Genomic DNA, 17,190 nt, shown 5'->3' with positions numbered 1-17,190 from the left:
GAAGGAGCTCGAGATTGAAAGTAAGAAGGGTTTCCAAACTGCCAAGGCTTAGATCAAAACGGAATGCGCCGGGGACTTTTCAAAGGAACGCATCTAGGACTTTGGTTTATGCCAAGATTAAGAAGACACAGAAGAGGAAAAGAAGAGTGAAATGAACAATTCAAGATGATTCTTTTAAATCACCTCTATTTGTAACTTTCTTCGTCATCAGGGTGGAAGGGACGATCGTTTCGCTTTTAGTGGCGTATATAGGGGTCATAATACCCCCGCCTCCCTCTTCCCGCCCATCCCAATCAAAATCGAAGGAGGGTGGGGGAGGAAGTGAATGAGAAGGAGAGGTGAAAGCCAATGTCAAAGCCCCACCCTAACCAGCACCAGCACCACCGCCCAAGGGTCTCGTTCTCTCTTGCCTTTCATCTACATAGCTAGAAAGGTGCCCCCCCCCCCCCCAACCGCTTTAGCTGTAGCTACACCACTGGGCTTTAAACTGCGATCTTTAACTTATGTCACGATAGTTGCTTGTAAAATCAAATTGCTTGTGTTTAAAGACTATTTTGATTATGTTGTATCATTTCCTTTGTTTATGTTTTGTTTTACTACATGTATCACCTTCATTGCGCGGTTAAACGATCTGTATTACGCACCGCATTTATTCAGAATTCGAATCGTCTTATTTTGATATGCTTAAATAAAAATCATTTCCGGCAAAAACATTGATGTTAGTATCTTTCTTTTTCTTATTTCTTTCCCTTTTGTAAAAATTTAATTACATTATCGAAATGTTATCGGCCATAACCATTTATAATCAATTGTCTGACAACATTTGTCAACGTTTTTACAGTATACAATTATAAATTGTTTTGAATTATGCACCAGAACATGTACGTTTTTTTTATTTCTGTGAACTGAATACAAAATAAAACGAATTAGTGGTATAAATGTGACTTAAAGAGTTTGTTTACACGAGATTGTAAAACATATCTACATAATCTTAAGTCAGGAAAACACGAGTATAAAATTTGCAAGTATGGCATTCTAAACAAATTCAAGTCTTGAAAATTGAATTGATTAAAGAAGAAAAGAAAATGAAAACAGAATTGAAATTATTAATATCTACCTCTAACTCTTTCCGTCTCTCTCTCATTTCCATTTCGCTTTCTCTATTTTGTACCTTTTCCGTCCAATTCTCTCACTTTCTCGTCCTGTTTCAGTCCACTCATTGTTCTCGCCTCCTTGCTCTCTTTAAGTATCTTTGTTGCTCAATAGTGATTGTACAGAAACAGAGGATGGTGTTTTTTCCGAAAAATGTAACCCTCTGTCTTTTCTACTGAATCTTATACACGCCAAGAACAACACTCTAATACGTCTGCCAATATATTGTATATTTGTTTTTATTATTGCTTTGTTTTTATTTTGCTTTTCCCTGTTATCATTAATCATATGCCTAAAATACCTCGTTACAGTCATAGTTAGCCATTTCAAAGCACCAGTACTGTGTCCGTCATATACCATTATTCAACGTAAAATATTCACAACCATACGAACAGAAATGAGAAGCGCAAAATGATGGAAAATAATGGAAAGTCATTGAGAGGATAATGAGAAATAAATATATACATAATTAAAAGAGATAATAAAATCGATGAATTATAGCAAGCGGGTATTAAATATTTGTCTTATTGCTTTGAATGGTGAAAATGGATGATTAAAAGAGTATGAGCAAACAGAGATTAATATCAAACAATAGAGCATAAACATGTTTCACTGCTATTATCAATTATAACTTGGATGAGTTCATAACAGATTATCACGGAGAGCATGAAAAAATGGTGAAAATCTCAATAAAATCATTTCAAAGATAAATGATATGATTTATTTCAAATAAGGATCTTGCTTTAAAGTCTTTAGACTGTTAATGAGAAACATAAGAACTAAAACCATTAATTAGTGACATAAAAGATTATTGAAATATCAAGGGTGCATCATAACATAAATGACCTCATTGATAATAATATCGCATGTGTGTATAATGTAAAAGATGATTTCATAATCAAAGCTTTGTTGCATCAAACAAATCATATTGTATGAAGTAATGAATTAATGTGAATACATTGACTTCTCTCTATGCAGTTCTTAGCAGAGTATATACTACAGATGGTCTGGTTTTCATTACGGCAAGTAGACCATGGCAAAATGAATCAAATTTAAGAGGAATTATATGAAACATTTTCCATATTTGTTTCATGAGATTCATGAATGCATTAAAATTGGAGTAATTTATGTACTGGCATATTACCTTTTTTCTCTTCAAGATAATCTGCCTCCTTCACTGCTGAAGATTCTTGCAGATGTATAAGTGCATGTGTGTGGCAACATAGAATATTAATATAAAAATAGTTTCTATTGAGGCAGAAGGGTGCTAACTCTTTGTAGAATATATGAGTTAACACCCTATTGGCACTCAGAAGGTGACATTATTCTTTTAATAAATATTGGATACCTGGTAGATTTAATATATCTCTCCATCTGTCCATGAAACTACATACCTATTGATATTTCATTTGTTAAATAATTAATTCAGTATACTTTAAAAGTCAATAACCCTTGAACAGACCATTTTTAATTGTACTTATATTAATGAAGAGAAAAGGAAGCAAATTCACAAATTCAAACCAACTTATATACTGCTACGTAAAATGAATGCATACTTCAGACACACATAATATACATGTACATCACCACCCTTCAAAAGTATTAACAAAATCTACATTTGAAATTTTGTGAGTGGGCCTACCAAATTTCCAACAAAATATTTAAATCAAAATGACAAAAGAATGAAAAAGAAAGCATAAAAGAAATATGTACACAATTCATGAAAAGACTTGATAAGCAAATCATATACATACCACTTCCTTAAACATTAATACATGATACAACATAAAAACTTAATATTGTAATTATTTTGCAATTAAAGTTGTTTCATTTCAAATCAACAATAAATGGACAAATGCAGATAATTTGCTTTAAGTATTTGAAAATATATGCAAGTTAAATATGCCAATTATAATTCAAAGAAGAATTATTGTCATCAAGAATTCCAATAGCAAATAATATACATTGACATTCCATGACTTTTAAATTGTTATATCTTTCACATATCCCTTCCTTTTTAAAACCCCATCCTTAAATAAATTCCTTTTCAAAATACATCAATTTATCCATGATGACACTTCAATAAAATTACATACAAATCTGTTGATACAAAAATATAAATTTTTTTGATATTAATATCAATAAATCCTGTTACTTGTTTGTGCAAAGTTATGAATGACATTTGACAAATGATAGAAAAAAATTAATGGAAAGCTATCATTTTTGCTTCTAATTGTTTCTTTCAATTCATCCTAACTTTCATAAGTAAAAAAAAAACAAGAGAATACATCTGAAGTAAAATATCCAGTAAAAAATCCAAATTTTTCATTTAATCATTAATGAAATGGTCTGGAGGCGTATTTTGAAAAAATCTCATAACTTCCTTTGAACAATTAAATACATTCTAAAAATGTACATTGTGAAAATACAGTAGTTCAGTATTCCTCGAACAAAACCCAAAATTTTACAGCATATTAAAGCTACATGCATGCAAATCAGATAGCAACATTATCAGCCTTTGTTGAATTGGCCGTACATATGTATTTTTAAAACTTATTTTTCCATTTAGATTTTCCTCTACCTTAATTATTTCACAACTAAAAGCTTCTATTAGCTGTTAAGCAAAGCATGTCTGACAAGAACATATGGTGAAAGTTGATTTGCCCATACTGCCCCAGTGTTAGGGAATAACCTCACCGACTCTCTTAGAAACATTAATACAATTAACAATTACTGTAATGATCTTAAGGTTTACCATATTGTACCAATAAGAAGGAAGTAAGTGTAGTTTTTAATTTAAAAAAAACCTCCTGAACTATTTTTAGCATGAAATTTCTTTCAAACTCATTCTCACCAAGTCTCAAACAATAACAAATCCTCACCAATGCTAGCGATATGCTCTAGGCTCATGTAATAAGCATGGGTTAAATCACATTTGATTTACAATTTTGAAAGTTTATAATTAATTAGCTATAAGTTATATTTGATGTATAAAAAAAGAAGGATCTTTCTACAAATAATAAAGCATTGTGGCACTTTTGACTTTAAAGTGAAACAAAAAACAGCATAAAACTCTTTCTTGCTACAAAGATTTTGTTTTAGCCTTGGTTGTGTTCTTGCTCGATGGTCTAAATTTGGCAAACCTTCCAATTTTTTTCTCCTTCGTGATCGCGTCGTCTTCGTCATGTTCAAAGGTTCCGCTGGAATCTGTAGCTCTGTTCTCAGGGCTGTACTTCTTGCTTTTCTTTCCCCTTGAAAGGAACGAACCAAAGAACCCACCCTTCTTCTTCTTCATAGAGCTGTCCATACTGGCTTCAGATGTCGTGATGAGGTCAGGAGGGGACAAACCCAAGCCCAAGTTGGAAGAACGGGAACCCATTAGGGATGACCCGCTGCTTCCTGCTTGGGGGTCCTTCCTGCGTTTGGATTGATTGCGCTTGAAGACGGAGGCGTAGAGCCTGGCTCCACGAGAGCGCTTTCCGGTCTTTGGAGTAGCTGAATTTGAGTCTCCCCTTTCAGGGGAAGCTTCCGATAAATGCTGATCCTGTTCATTTGCATAGAGGTTGACTCGAGGTGGAGTGGGTGAGGAGGATGATACATCAATTCTTATTTCATGACTGGATGCTGACTGCTGCGCTGGTGTCTTTTCTGGATGTTTCTGCTCAGGTTGCTTAGGTAACGCTGCCGTTGACTTTTGTTCAGTAAGCTCTTGTTGGGTAGAGTGAGTTGCGGATGTGAGTTTTGGTCTCTTATCGATTTCCTGATTTTGGGGTTGGAGCTGAACATCCAAACTTGGACCCTTGTCATCCACCTGAGGAAGAGGTTCATTTGGTTTGACTTCATCAACTTTGTTCCCTGTGAGGCAATACGCTGTTGATTTTTCATGATCTAAATCACTCGGTAAAGGCACTTGGTTTGTATGATCATTTTCAACTGTTTGGTTTTGGCCGTCTTCAGGAGCAAACACATCATCCTCTTCCTCCAGGATGCTGGCTTTGTTGTCTACCTCTAGGGCCACATCCTCAGTGACATCGATGTCAAAGCTACATCGCGGCGTGTTGTTACTGTTGTTTGAGTTGAGGTCTGTATCATAACTGATATCGATGAACTCCTCCATCTCTTCGATCATCAGGTCTAACTCGTCATCGCCTTCCCTGCACTTGCTGTTCTTGCTCCAAGATTCCTTGGACGGAGAAGAGTTCACAGAGTTGACTTCTCCATCACTACCAATGTTCTCACCCATCCTCTGCTCTTCTAATATCTCCTCAGTTTGGAGAGAGGAGGTCGAGGCCTTCTTACCTCGCAAGGAATTTCTAATGTCCGAGACCCATGACCCAATGGGGCCTTTCTTTTCTGCAGGAGAGGTTTTCATGTCCCGATGTGCAACAGGAACCTTGATTCTCTGCACAGGTGGTGACACGGAACCACCACTCTCTTCTAAGTGATGCCCATTCAGGGCTTCACCCTCGTGAGTGTCATTCACTTTTACACAATGCGCATCACTGCCATTCCCAAAGACCACAGGGCCATTATTTCCACTTCCAACACTTGACTCATCAATAAAGGATCTCCTCTTCATCTGTCTGATATCCTCATCAACTTGCAAACACAGTGCATCGATCTCTCCCAACACATCATCTGATTTCGCATCAGTCGTCCCATCCCCTGCTTCATCCTCCCGCCGTGATACAGCAGGAGTCGATGCGCAGCTTTCGTCCATCGATAACGACGTGACATCGCTTGCGGTTGATGCCATCCCGTCACTTACATCTTTCCCGCTGCTCATGGATGCCATCACCGAACCTGCACTCATACTAACAGGTCTGGTATTCTGTTTCTCATCAATCACCATGGCTTCTACCAGAGGGGGTCGATCCACGTCCCCTGCCCCTCCTTCGCTCATGTAACTGCCGGTAACACCATGCATATCAGGGGAGCATACACCGGATGAATCTTCTTTCGCTTTACTTCCGCTACTTCTTGTACCATTTGAAAGTGTCTCAGCCTTCTTTATCGTTTTGTCGTTACCCTGTATCTTAGTATCTTCTCCTGCCTCTACTCCCACATTACCATCGGTCTTATTCTCCGCTATGGTCTTTCCGGCTTTAACGGCCCCTTCACCAGCATCCAACCTACTCTTTTGACCTTCAGATGAATTACCCCTATCCACAACATCTTGCCCCCCTTTACCCTTGTCGCCTCCTTCCTCTCTGATGGATGCTACACTAGGCATCCTAATGCTGTCACTTATACTGGTGTCATCCTCTAGTTTGCTCCGACTGCTTCTCCTAGAGAGAGCTGATATACTGGAAGAGGTCGACCTTAGGCGTATAGATCTCCTCTTTGCCTTAATGGGGCTCTGGCCAGGGCTGGGTTCATCTGCAGACATCTTGTTTTTCTTCAGAACAAAGCCCTGAAGAAAAATAACCAAGAGGATAGAAATATTATTTTAACTTTTTCTCTAGTAACTCTCACATTTTTTAGTGAAAATTTCTATTGCTCAATCATTTTAGCTTTCCAGAGAGAATATTATTTTTGCCTCTCTTTAAAGCCTATTTGTACTAGTTTGGCTAGGAGGGATTAGACCACCCAGGAAGGTCGCTGACAGGTGGCTATCTCATCAACTCAGCTCTCAATTAACATAAGAAAAAGAGGATCATGGGGGACTAATGGTCACCAATTAGGCATTGTTTTCTATATAGAGGGAGCAAGTAGCTACGAGTAGTACAGTGGGCCTTTAAATATTGTGTTCACTAATTCAGACTTGCTGATCTGGAGGCGAATTTCTGATATCTTAGTAAATGTATCAGAAAATGTTATTTATCTATAAATCAATTCCAATAAATTCTTGCAGTACATACCTCATCCAGGTCTTATTAGTTTCTTCCCGATTTGTGTGTGCCTCTCCAACTAACTTTGTACTGCACTACTTATAGCTACTTGCGCCCTCTATATAGCAAACAACGCCTAATCAGTGACCATTGGTCCCCCATGATCCCCCTTTTCTTATGTTAATTGAGAGCTGATTTGATGAGATAACCACCTGCCAGTGACCTTGCAGGGAGCTCTAATCCCTCCTGGCCAAACCAGTGCAGTGGGGCATTAAAACTTCCTTAAAAATTTCTTTAACATATTTCATATTCCTTTATTTTGACTGTTTCACCCTCTCTCAATTGAAAATTCTCTTTAATAATCTCCATTTTTGTCTAATATTGTGCACTAACTCTCACCTTTCTGATATCCTTGAGGAGATTGTCTATGAGACATCCATCCTCTTCTTCCTCCGGTGCCCTGAGGCCAACGCTAGCTACCCCTCCTGCAGCCACCCTCGCCGCCTTCTTCTTCTCCATCTCCTCTCGTTGCTTCTTCCGCTGCTCGGCTTTCTTCTCAGATATCTTTCGCTTTTCATTGTCCTGCATAAAAACAAAACTGGGTGTTAAATTTGCTCAATCCTACGTAGAGTACATAAGACCTGGGGGCTGTTTCACACAGATCCTAATTCGAACTTAACTCTAAGTTGGACTTAAAAATTATGGAGAGCCATTTGTAGCCTTGAAATAAAATATTTTCAAAAGCGAAAAATCAATTATTTTAGACTTTTTATAAATTCCACATCAAGAACATGAAATCTCCTTGATAATAGAAAATATGAATGATTTGAATCCACATTTTATGCCTTTTAAAATAACTTTTACAAAATATTTTCAAATATGCTAATGGCTTTCCGTCCAACTCAGAGAAAAGTTTAACTTTAGGATCTTTGTGAAACACCCCCCTGGTAATAAGTCTAAAGATAATTAGCGTATCCAAAGCTAGGGTAATACAAGAGTGCGATTATATGGTTGGTGGACATGACTGATAAAAAGCAGCAAACAATGTTACAAGTGTATTCTAATACATGAATATGTGTTATATTTTCAAACATGATAATTGTGATGTGTATATGAAAATTCAACCTTAAAAAAAACATGTAACACTAACAAACAAAATCCATTAGCTCTGCAATGAAGACAAATTTATTTCCATTCATGACATATTAAACATCCCATTAATTTGGACCTAAGTACATGTATTACCGGGTAACTGTAATTATCCCAAGTTGAATGCCTTTATGACCCTGCCCTTTTCTGTAACATCTAAACCAATATACATGTACTTACATCCTGGCACTGCTTGATGCGCTTGATAAAGGTGTCAAAGATCTGGAGGAATTCTTGAAGTTTGAAGGTGGCCCCATCTTCGCAGAAGTAAGCAGCTAGCTCTTTTGAGAGAGTCTCAATCTTGGCCAGACCTGCTTCAAGTTCTCCTACTTCTTTTTTAGCAGCCTGAATAGTAATCAACCACATTTCAATTGTGAATGAAAAGATGCAAAATATACAAGGAAAGGGTAGTTTCGGGAGATTTACAGAAATTCAAGAATAACCTTGGCAAATGCTGTTGTAACATTTCTCAGTGGCTACAAGCTTTCACAGAAATAAATAGCTAGCTCTTTTGAGAGAGTTTCAATCTTGACCAGACCTGCCTCAAGTTCTCCTACTTCTTCCCGAGCAGCCCAGAAGGAATCAACAAAATCAAATTTTTAAATGAAAGAATGCAAAATATAAAAGGAAAGGGACAAAAAGTTTCAGGAGATTTAAAGAAGTTCAAGAATACATTCACAGATTTTGAATAGCAGCTCCGACAAGGCATGCTTTTCTGACAATTTCTCTGTGGCTACTTTCAAACATGAACCCATTCCTTACTGCAACTATGGACCTATCCTAACATTGATCTTAAACCTGCCATAAACCCAATCATAACTCCGGCCCTCGTCCTGTATCATGCCCAAGTATATCCAGGAGCACATGTTGGGTAATCTAATGGGGCTATACAGTCAGACCGCAGCGTGCGCGATAATGAGGCTATACGCTGATTTTTATTCAGCGTCTCTTTGGTTATCTCGTACATTCACGTGTGCTGAAATTCACGAGATTTTCCGTGAGATTTGTAAGGGTGTACATGCAGCTGCTTTTGTGGTCGATAACTTCTGTCAACATGGCAGCACGCAACGGTAATTACTCTCGAGATTCTCAGCTTCAGTTTGATATGAAACTTGCCATATTTCACAATTTTGAAACGATCCTTTTTCACCACTTTTATTGTCGTTATTTTTGTAACATTTCAACAGCTATTTTGTACCCGAAATTTCGCTTTTGGTTCCTGACTTTGGTACATAATTAATTTGTTTACTTTGAGATTCGTTGGAAAGATGAAAAGTCACTGATCAAAATAATGTCAAAACCTAATTGACGCAAAATCTTGTTCTCTTTATAATCATAGTAATTAAGACCCTAAAAACCCGGAAATTACCAATTTGTTCTTTCTATATGATGGCACGAAATTGTGTGATTTCATACTCGTGCACGCTCGCCGTTTGAGCAATGGCAATGCATAACTGATTATTAAACTCCAGGGAGCTCCGCCGCGCCACCGACTGGCCGAAAAAAATTAAGAAAAATGATTAAAAAAGAAATAATGTAGAAAAATATTTTTAGAAAGGCAGGTGACGTAATTGATCCAGGGTCCTCAGATTGTTGTCATGACTGCTTGCGCGCACGTGCATTACAGGCGCACGCCACAAGGAATGCTTACTCAAAATTGGTATTTAGAATGTTAATAAACCAAAGCGGAACATATGTGACGTAGTTGACGTATTTGGCCAATCAGAACGCTCTATTATCACATCGGCAAAGTTGACTACTTTTTTTAATTATTCATGAACATTCGCGTGATTTTTCTTGGTTCCTGACTTTGGTACAGCGTAAAATATAATAATTTTGATATCATTGTAAAGAAAAATATTTATGCTTTATGCTGATTATAACATCTTCTTGACGCAAGAATGATTTCTATGTGAAAATCAGCCCTACTCTTTAGATAGATTTATCGTCGAAAAACCCCATTTTCAAGGCGAAATATCTGTTTCCAAAATATATTAAACATGATCGTCATATAAGTATATAGAGAGTGCAACTTCTTATCTTTGAAATAAGACCCATTTCATGAGAAATGAACAATTATAAAGGCAAAAACTGCCGATCGGGAAGACCGTCTGCACTACTCATTACGTATGCAAGACACGTAAATTCTTGCATACGTGCTGAATAAAATAGAGGGTTTTCGCACCGGCTGCGGTCTGACTGTATATATGCCCGATTATATAAAGTGTCGAACTGTTATAATACAATAAACATGAATTTGAATTTTGAGATAAAAGTCATTTCACATCAAGATTTGCATATAGACAATAACCAGCATTAAAGAAATGCCATCAAGTAGTATGTTCTCACTGTCAATCATGATCAGTGAAGACAAATGTATGCTACTCATTGCAAACATGCAACTTAAAAAACCCATATGGTTCGTAGAGAACAACTGTCTACCTTTAGAAATTGCATGAGCTGTTCCTTGATGTCATCCGATGCTGAGTCTACTTGTTTTTGGACCTTGGAAAGGCTCTTCCGAAGTTGATTCACTTCCGATATCAAGTGGTCCACTGATAATCTAGATATGCGAAAGGATAAAATGGGTTAGTGCAAATTGTAAAACTTTTCAAGAGGAACATCCAACAGACAAAATAGCATACTGGATACAGCTCTTATAGTGACTTACTGCCTTTAAACCCTCAAGCCTGAGATGACACAGGATTGAACACATTGGAAAACTATTCTACAGGAAGCTGAAAGTAAAAACACCACAAACAGATAAGAGTAATTGAGAACTAAAACATTAGGGATAACTTATCTGAATACTTCCTACCTAAGTTCATGTCAATAGATGAACCTGTCCAGTCATTCCCACTAACTGATATGTTTGGACTTTCATGTGTACCATATCTTTTTAGGGAGGCGTGATAGCTCAGACGGTAGAGCAGTGGTCTCGTAATCCGGTGACCCAGGTTCGAAACCAAGTCGATCCTCATTACCAGGTCCCTCGGAGAGGACCTAAAGCCGTCAGCCTTCTGGTTGCTTACTTACAAGCATTTATGCTTTCTTAGCAGTCACGTAAAATAACCACCATAATTTTCAAATATATATCTATATAAATAAACAAATTACAAATGTCTTTTACGAGTCAGAAGGGCAATGACTCTAAATAAATTATATAATGATTGGCTATCTGTCTCTAAGCAGATGTAATAATATGTGAGTCAGTGACATTTAGTGGCCAGCAACCATTCTCAGATGGAATAAAATGAGTCAAGTAAAAAATAAGAAGCAAAGAGCACTGTTACTGCGCAATCCTCTGCAAGGAACAGGAGATACAGAGTTCAAGTAAGTAAGATTCTGTGAACTTGCCTGCATGCCTGAGGCAGGTTCTTCATCTCGTCTGGGAAGGTGAGGAGTTCAGGGTCCTTTTCCGCAACCATCTCCACCAGGTAATGCATTAGAGTCATCCTTGGCTTGTTGGCTCTAGTGTCCTGCAGCTTCAGTAAGGAAGATATCTTGAAGGCGATAGCATTTCCCGCGTACCCACCCTGTAGGAAACATATCAAGAGGACAAGAGATTTAAAGAACTGTCTGATGGAAGAGCAAAAGGGTAATCATGGGTTTGATGGCTCCTGTGTTCTGGAGCTTCAGTAAGGAGGGTATCTTGAAGGCCACGGTGTTTCCTGCATACCCACCCTGCAGGAGACATATCAAGAGGACAAGAGATTTAAAGAACTGTCTGATGCAAGCGCAAAAGGGTAATCATGGGTTTGATGGCTCCTGTGTTCTGGAGCTTCAGTAAGGAGGGTATCTTGAAGGCCACGGTGTTTCCTGCATACCCACCCTGCAGGAGACATATCAAGAGGACAAGAGATTTAAAGAACTGTCTGATGGAAGAGCAAAAGGGTAATCATGGGTTTGATGGCTCCTGTGTTCTGGAGCTTCAGTAAGGAGGGTATTTTGAAGGACATGGTGTTCCTGCATATGCCATACCCACACTGTAGGAAACATATCAAGAGGACAAGAGCTTTAAAGAACTGCCTGATGCAAGAGCAAAAGGGTAATCATGGGTTTGATGGCTCCTGTGTTCTGGAGCTTCAGTAAGGAGGGTATTTTGAAGGACATGGTGTTCCTGCATATGCCATACCCACACTGTAGGAAACATATCAAGAGGACAAGAGCTTTAAAGAACTGCCTGATGCAAGAGCAAAAGGGTAATTGTGGGTTTGTTGGCTCTGTTGTTCTGCAGCTTCAGTAAGGAAGATATCATAAGGGCCATTGTGTTTCCTGCATACTGGTCCTGGAAGAAAGATATCAAGAGATTTAAAAGGCATTTCCAATGGATGTTTGATAGTCCTGGTGTCTTGAAAAGAGTTCATTTTGATATCACATAACCTAAAATGCAATTTATATATTTGCTGTTGTTGTTGCTGTTCCAATCCAACTCTCTCTCTCTCTACTTGACATCATATAACAAAAATGCATATCAATGTGACTGTGAAATGGTATGACTAACCACAATGGCAAAGTTAAAAATATATACTCACAGCATTTATGTAATTTCCTGTGACCAAGATGAGGGCCAAAAATTCTTCCAGCATCTTGCTTTCCAGAATATCTAAAAAGAGGGAAAATATTCATCAAATATCAAATTTTCTCATTATGTGTATGTATTTTATTTTTTGGGGAAAAAACTAGATACATTAGTAATACAAATATTGTAAAATATTACATTTATCATGTAAGTGGAACATATGACTTACAGGTGTAACTCGGATTAGTATAATGGCTTCTAATTCAAATATATTTTCATAAATAGTAAAGAATATTCACAAAGCTTTTACAAAGTTGTTTATAACATTCCATGAATATATTCATTATCAATACAATGGTGTCTGGTTTCATACAAACTTTTTTACAAAAAAGATATTCCAACATATTACTTACAGGTGTAACTCCGATTAGTATTTTTACTGGCTTCTAATTCAAATATATTTTCATAAATAGTAAAGAAAATTTGCAAAGCTTTCACAAAGTTACAGATAACATTTCATGAATATATCCGAAATGGATACTATGGTGACTAAGCTTGTTTCATACCTTGTGAAGCTTGAGCAGTGATATTGATGGCAGGTGACAAGTAAGCAATGGCTGCTGCATGTTCTTCCTTCATCATCATACCCTCAATACGCAGTTCATAACTGAAAGAAACAGATATTTGTTGTTTAAAGATACTATGTCCCTATTGCAGCCAACATCAAATTCTGTAGAATTTTGCAGGAATTATGAATATATCACGTATGTCCCATCTATGAAATTTAAACGTTAGCAGTGTCCTAATATTCAAATTATGCAAGGAAACTCTTTTACTTGCTAGACTTCACTGTCAGACACTATTGAGTGACTAACTGGCTTTTTTTTCTTCTTTGGTAATAACATATACATAAAATGAGCTGTAAAGGGTACATGAGCATTTGTCTACATCAATAACCCACTTCTTGTAATGGCCAAAATTAAACTGATTGAATCTTTGCGCAGCATAAAACGTACAACCACTCGGTACAATGGTCTGAAAATCAGACTATTACTTACTGGCTCTATAGCTCTTAAGTCGATTTGACAACTTATAGTCGTTATTTTCCCACTTAAAGACATTTTCAAGTTCTAAATTAGTATTATCTTTCAAATACCATTGGAATTTAACCTTTTCATTTTTTGGGCCTGCAAATGGGACGTAGTACCTTTAAAGCCTATGTGCACTAGTTTGGCCAGGGGGGATTAGACCTCCCTGCAAGGTCACTGACAGGTGGTTATCTCATCAAATCAGCTCTCAATTAATATAAGAAAAAGGGGATCATGGGGGATTAACAGGCACATATTAGTCATTGTTGCCATATAGAGGGCGCAAGTAGCTATAAGTAGTACAGTGGGGCTTTAATAAGTTGCTGAAGAGAAAGGTAGAAAGGTAGTAGAGCGTAGAGATGTATTCATAACGGAAAATTCACCGTTGTTGAAAATCATAGAGATATCTCTAGTCAAACTGTTGAATCAATAAAAGCACCAGCAATTATGGCTTTGCTTTCTGGAAGCATTACGTGTCACACATTTTTCCTAGCTACATCATGAAGAAGAAATAAAGAGTAAAGAGCGATTGCCAGATTTCAGCACATCAGAAGACAATTTAACTGAAGTGCTTCATGAATGCTACCTAATTATATAAATCTATATAATAAAACTGATTTTAAAAATAAACAGGAATTGAAGAAGAATCACTTATATCATCACATTATGTGAAATCTTCATGGTAATTCAATAATTACACAATCCAATTCACAAAACAAAAATAGTATAACCTGCGGAAAATTAATATATAGATTTGATTATGCGCAGCTCAGGAAATGGCACATTGATATCAATTTTTTGTGTGCACTCACTTTGGTAACTGTGACAACTGAAGGTAAAACTTCTCTGCAGCTCCTAGCTTTGTTTGGTCACCCTTGAATGCTTTGAGCATTTCCAGCTGCATATAGAAACAGCAATTACAAACATGAATTAAAATCACTAACAGTAAGAGACAAAGCTAATTAAACAATACTAACTCAAACAAATGTAGTTTAGTACAGTCTTTCATAAATGTTCGAAAACAGTCAAATATGTCTGTGATGTTTCTGAATCTCATTTGAGTAGGTACTCACATACTAGGCCGTAAACTAAGAAAGGAAAAATATGATACTCTTTTGGCCAAAACATCAGTAAATCAAAATACCTTGGAGAAATTCAATTTCAATTCAATTCAATTCAAATTAGGTTTTTATTCCAATTTCGTCAAAAAGTCCAAAGACTAAAAATGTGAGTTAACACCAAACATACAATTATATAAAAAAAGCATTCAGAAGCATAAAGAAAAACATAGCAAATGGGAAAAATATATCAAAATATATAAATGTTTACATCAAACATCAAAGCAGTAACAAAACAAAAAATGGATATATAGCTAATGTCCATCTATGTTGGTTTCCTTGGAGATTAATAGCAAATAATATGTCCCATAAAATAAAACTGAATTTACTTGTCTTCAACCTTTACTTCTGTTATGTTGACAATTCATACCTCATCTTTTTCTGGTAGGAGTTTCATCAACCCTCTAAGTCATCTATGTTGGTTTCCTTGGAGATTAAACATAAATAATATGTCCCACAAACTAAAATCATTACTTTTGCTGTGTTGGACATTCTTACCTCATCTTTCTCTGGTAGTAGTTTCATCAACCCTCTAAGTCTCTCCACTCCTCCAAACCCCTCCACGTTACCCTCCTTGATCAACGTCATGATGGCATCATTGGGCATTCGGAACTGCTTCAAGAAGATGTTCACGTTCAGGCTCCTCTTACCATCTAACAGATTTATCTAAAGCAACATGAAATTAAATTATTTATTCATTTGATAAAATGTTTTATGTACATGTAAAATAAAGGGTAGGTACACTCAACAGTACAGCTTTCAAAGTATCCCCTGCAGAAGAACTAAATGATAACATTGTGTATAATATTAATCTTTGAAATATGTTAATCATCTATAGTGACCCCTGAAGATATCAGTGTAAAACCATAGAGTAGAGTGTTTTGATTATATACCAACAACATATCATTTTATGGGGAAATTGGGGGTTAGGATTTCTTGAGACTTTTAATATGTTGTTTAGGAGAGCTTATTGAAATGCAGTGCAATGGAATAAATTTGTTTGCAATTAGTGGTGGGTCAAACTCTATTTTTACTGGACTATTCATTTACTGCAGAAATTAGCAAAAACAATCTTCAGGTATTTTAACCTTAAGTGACTGATATCTATTCATCTTGTAAATTCATAATTTCTTTCTTACATTTATATTTACTTGTAAAGATGTCTCTTAGTACTTTGTGACTTTATCGGTCTCTCTTACTGGTTTTCTATGTCTAGGAGGGTGTTTCACAAAGATCCTAAGTTGAATTAACAATTATGGAAAGCTGTTAGCATCTTTGGAAATATTTTTGTAAAAGTTATTTTAAAAGGCATAAAATGTTGATTCAAATCAGTCATATCTTCTTCTTCCACTTTGAGTACATACCTCTTTACAGAGTATTATCGTACTATACTGGGGTGTGTGCAGGTGGACCACTACACCGGGGTTTCCCCCTACTCTTATACGAACAGTGCAGTGGGTTCTTAATGTGCAGTGATTCTTCTCTACACAGGGCCTCCATTTAACGTATTCTGTTATCATCAAGGAGATTTCATGTTCTTGATGTGGAATTAATGAAAAGTCTAAGAATTTTTGCTCTTGAATATATTTTAGTTTAAGGCCACAAATGGCTCTCCATAATTTTTAAGTCCAACTTAGATTTAAGTTCGACTTAGGATCTTTGTGAAACACTCCCCGGGTCATTTTGGAGAAGGGGATATATATATATATATATATACCTCGGCAGATTTCTTTTTCTTCTTTGCGCCATCAGCTGCATCTTTAGCCTTCTTCTCCTGCTGGCAGAAGAGTTCTTCTATATTCGCAAACTCCGGTTTGATCTTGGAAGATCCATGCTCACTTATCTGGCGCCAGATATTCCTATCTGAGAGGTGGAGAAAAAAAAGAGTTTCTTCTTAATCTGCATATGTTTGAAATCTCGATAGAAAATGAAGATATGAGACCCAACTTGAAGGTTAAGACCATAGATTCAATGACTGATGAGTTCAACAAACACAAAGTCTTCATTGTTTCAATTACTCCACTACATCTTGTGATAATCATTCTACGTTCTTAATCAAATTTTGTACCTATACTTCAAATTCAAATGCAATCCAATTATATGGCAATTTTCTTTGTTAACTCAAAATTATTGCAAAAATTTAAAATAAAAGTAGAATGAAGTGTAACTTCTTTACTCATGTTACAGCTAACAATCAAATTATTCATACCCCTTGTAAATTTGATGTTTTTTGTAACTCAAGAATGAAAGGTGAACTGGTTGATTTAGATCCTTTGTTGAATAATTTTAGATGTAAGTATTCTCAAGAACATAAATCAGGACTTTTACAT

The 17,190-nt window shown here is 36.5% G+C and overlaps 1 protein-coding gene across 2 annotated transcripts in view; it reads right to left on the bottom strand.

Annotated features, from left to right (window-relative positions):
• Positions 1–1,373: 1,373 nt before the first annotated feature.
• Positions 1,374–17,190, bottom strand: part of LOC579910 (inverted formin-2) — a 43,711-nt gene continuing 27,894 nt past the window's right edge. For both annotated transcript variants that reach the window (XM_030980753.1, XM_030980754.1), the window contains 10 exons: positions 16,578–16,723; positions 15,359–15,526; positions 14,555–14,640; positions 13,221–13,321; positions 12,668–12,738; positions 11,490–11,668; positions 10,575–10,695; positions 8,313–8,477; positions 7,383–7,565; positions 1,374–6,565 (listed from right to left, as the gene is read on the bottom strand). In XM_030980753.1, the coding sequence (XP_030836613.1) occupies positions 4,235–6,565; positions 7,383–7,565; positions 8,313–8,477; positions 10,575–10,695; positions 11,490–11,668; positions 12,668–12,738; positions 13,221–13,321; positions 14,555–14,640; positions 15,359–15,526; positions 16,578–16,723 (3,551 nt within the window). In that variant the 3' untranslated portion in view covers positions 1,374–4,234. The remainder of the gene's footprint in view (positions 6,566–7,382; positions 7,566–8,312; positions 8,478–10,574; positions 10,696–11,489; positions 11,669–12,667; positions 12,739–13,220; positions 13,322–14,554; positions 14,641–15,358; positions 15,527–16,577; positions 16,724–17,190) is intronic.

Source organism: Strongylocentrotus purpuratus, unplaced genomic scaffold (genome assembly GCF_000002235.5).
Source record: "Strongylocentrotus purpuratus isolate Spur 01 unplaced genomic scaffold, Spur_5.0 spur5_scaffold_11, whole genome shotgun sequence".
In the NCBI taxonomy this organism is placed as follows: domain Eukaryota; kingdom Metazoa; phylum Echinodermata; class Echinoidea; order Camarodonta; family Strongylocentrotidae; genus Strongylocentrotus; species Strongylocentrotus purpuratus.
Note: the sequence above shows the minus strand (reverse complement) of the source record. Positions and strands in the feature narration are given on the sequence as shown.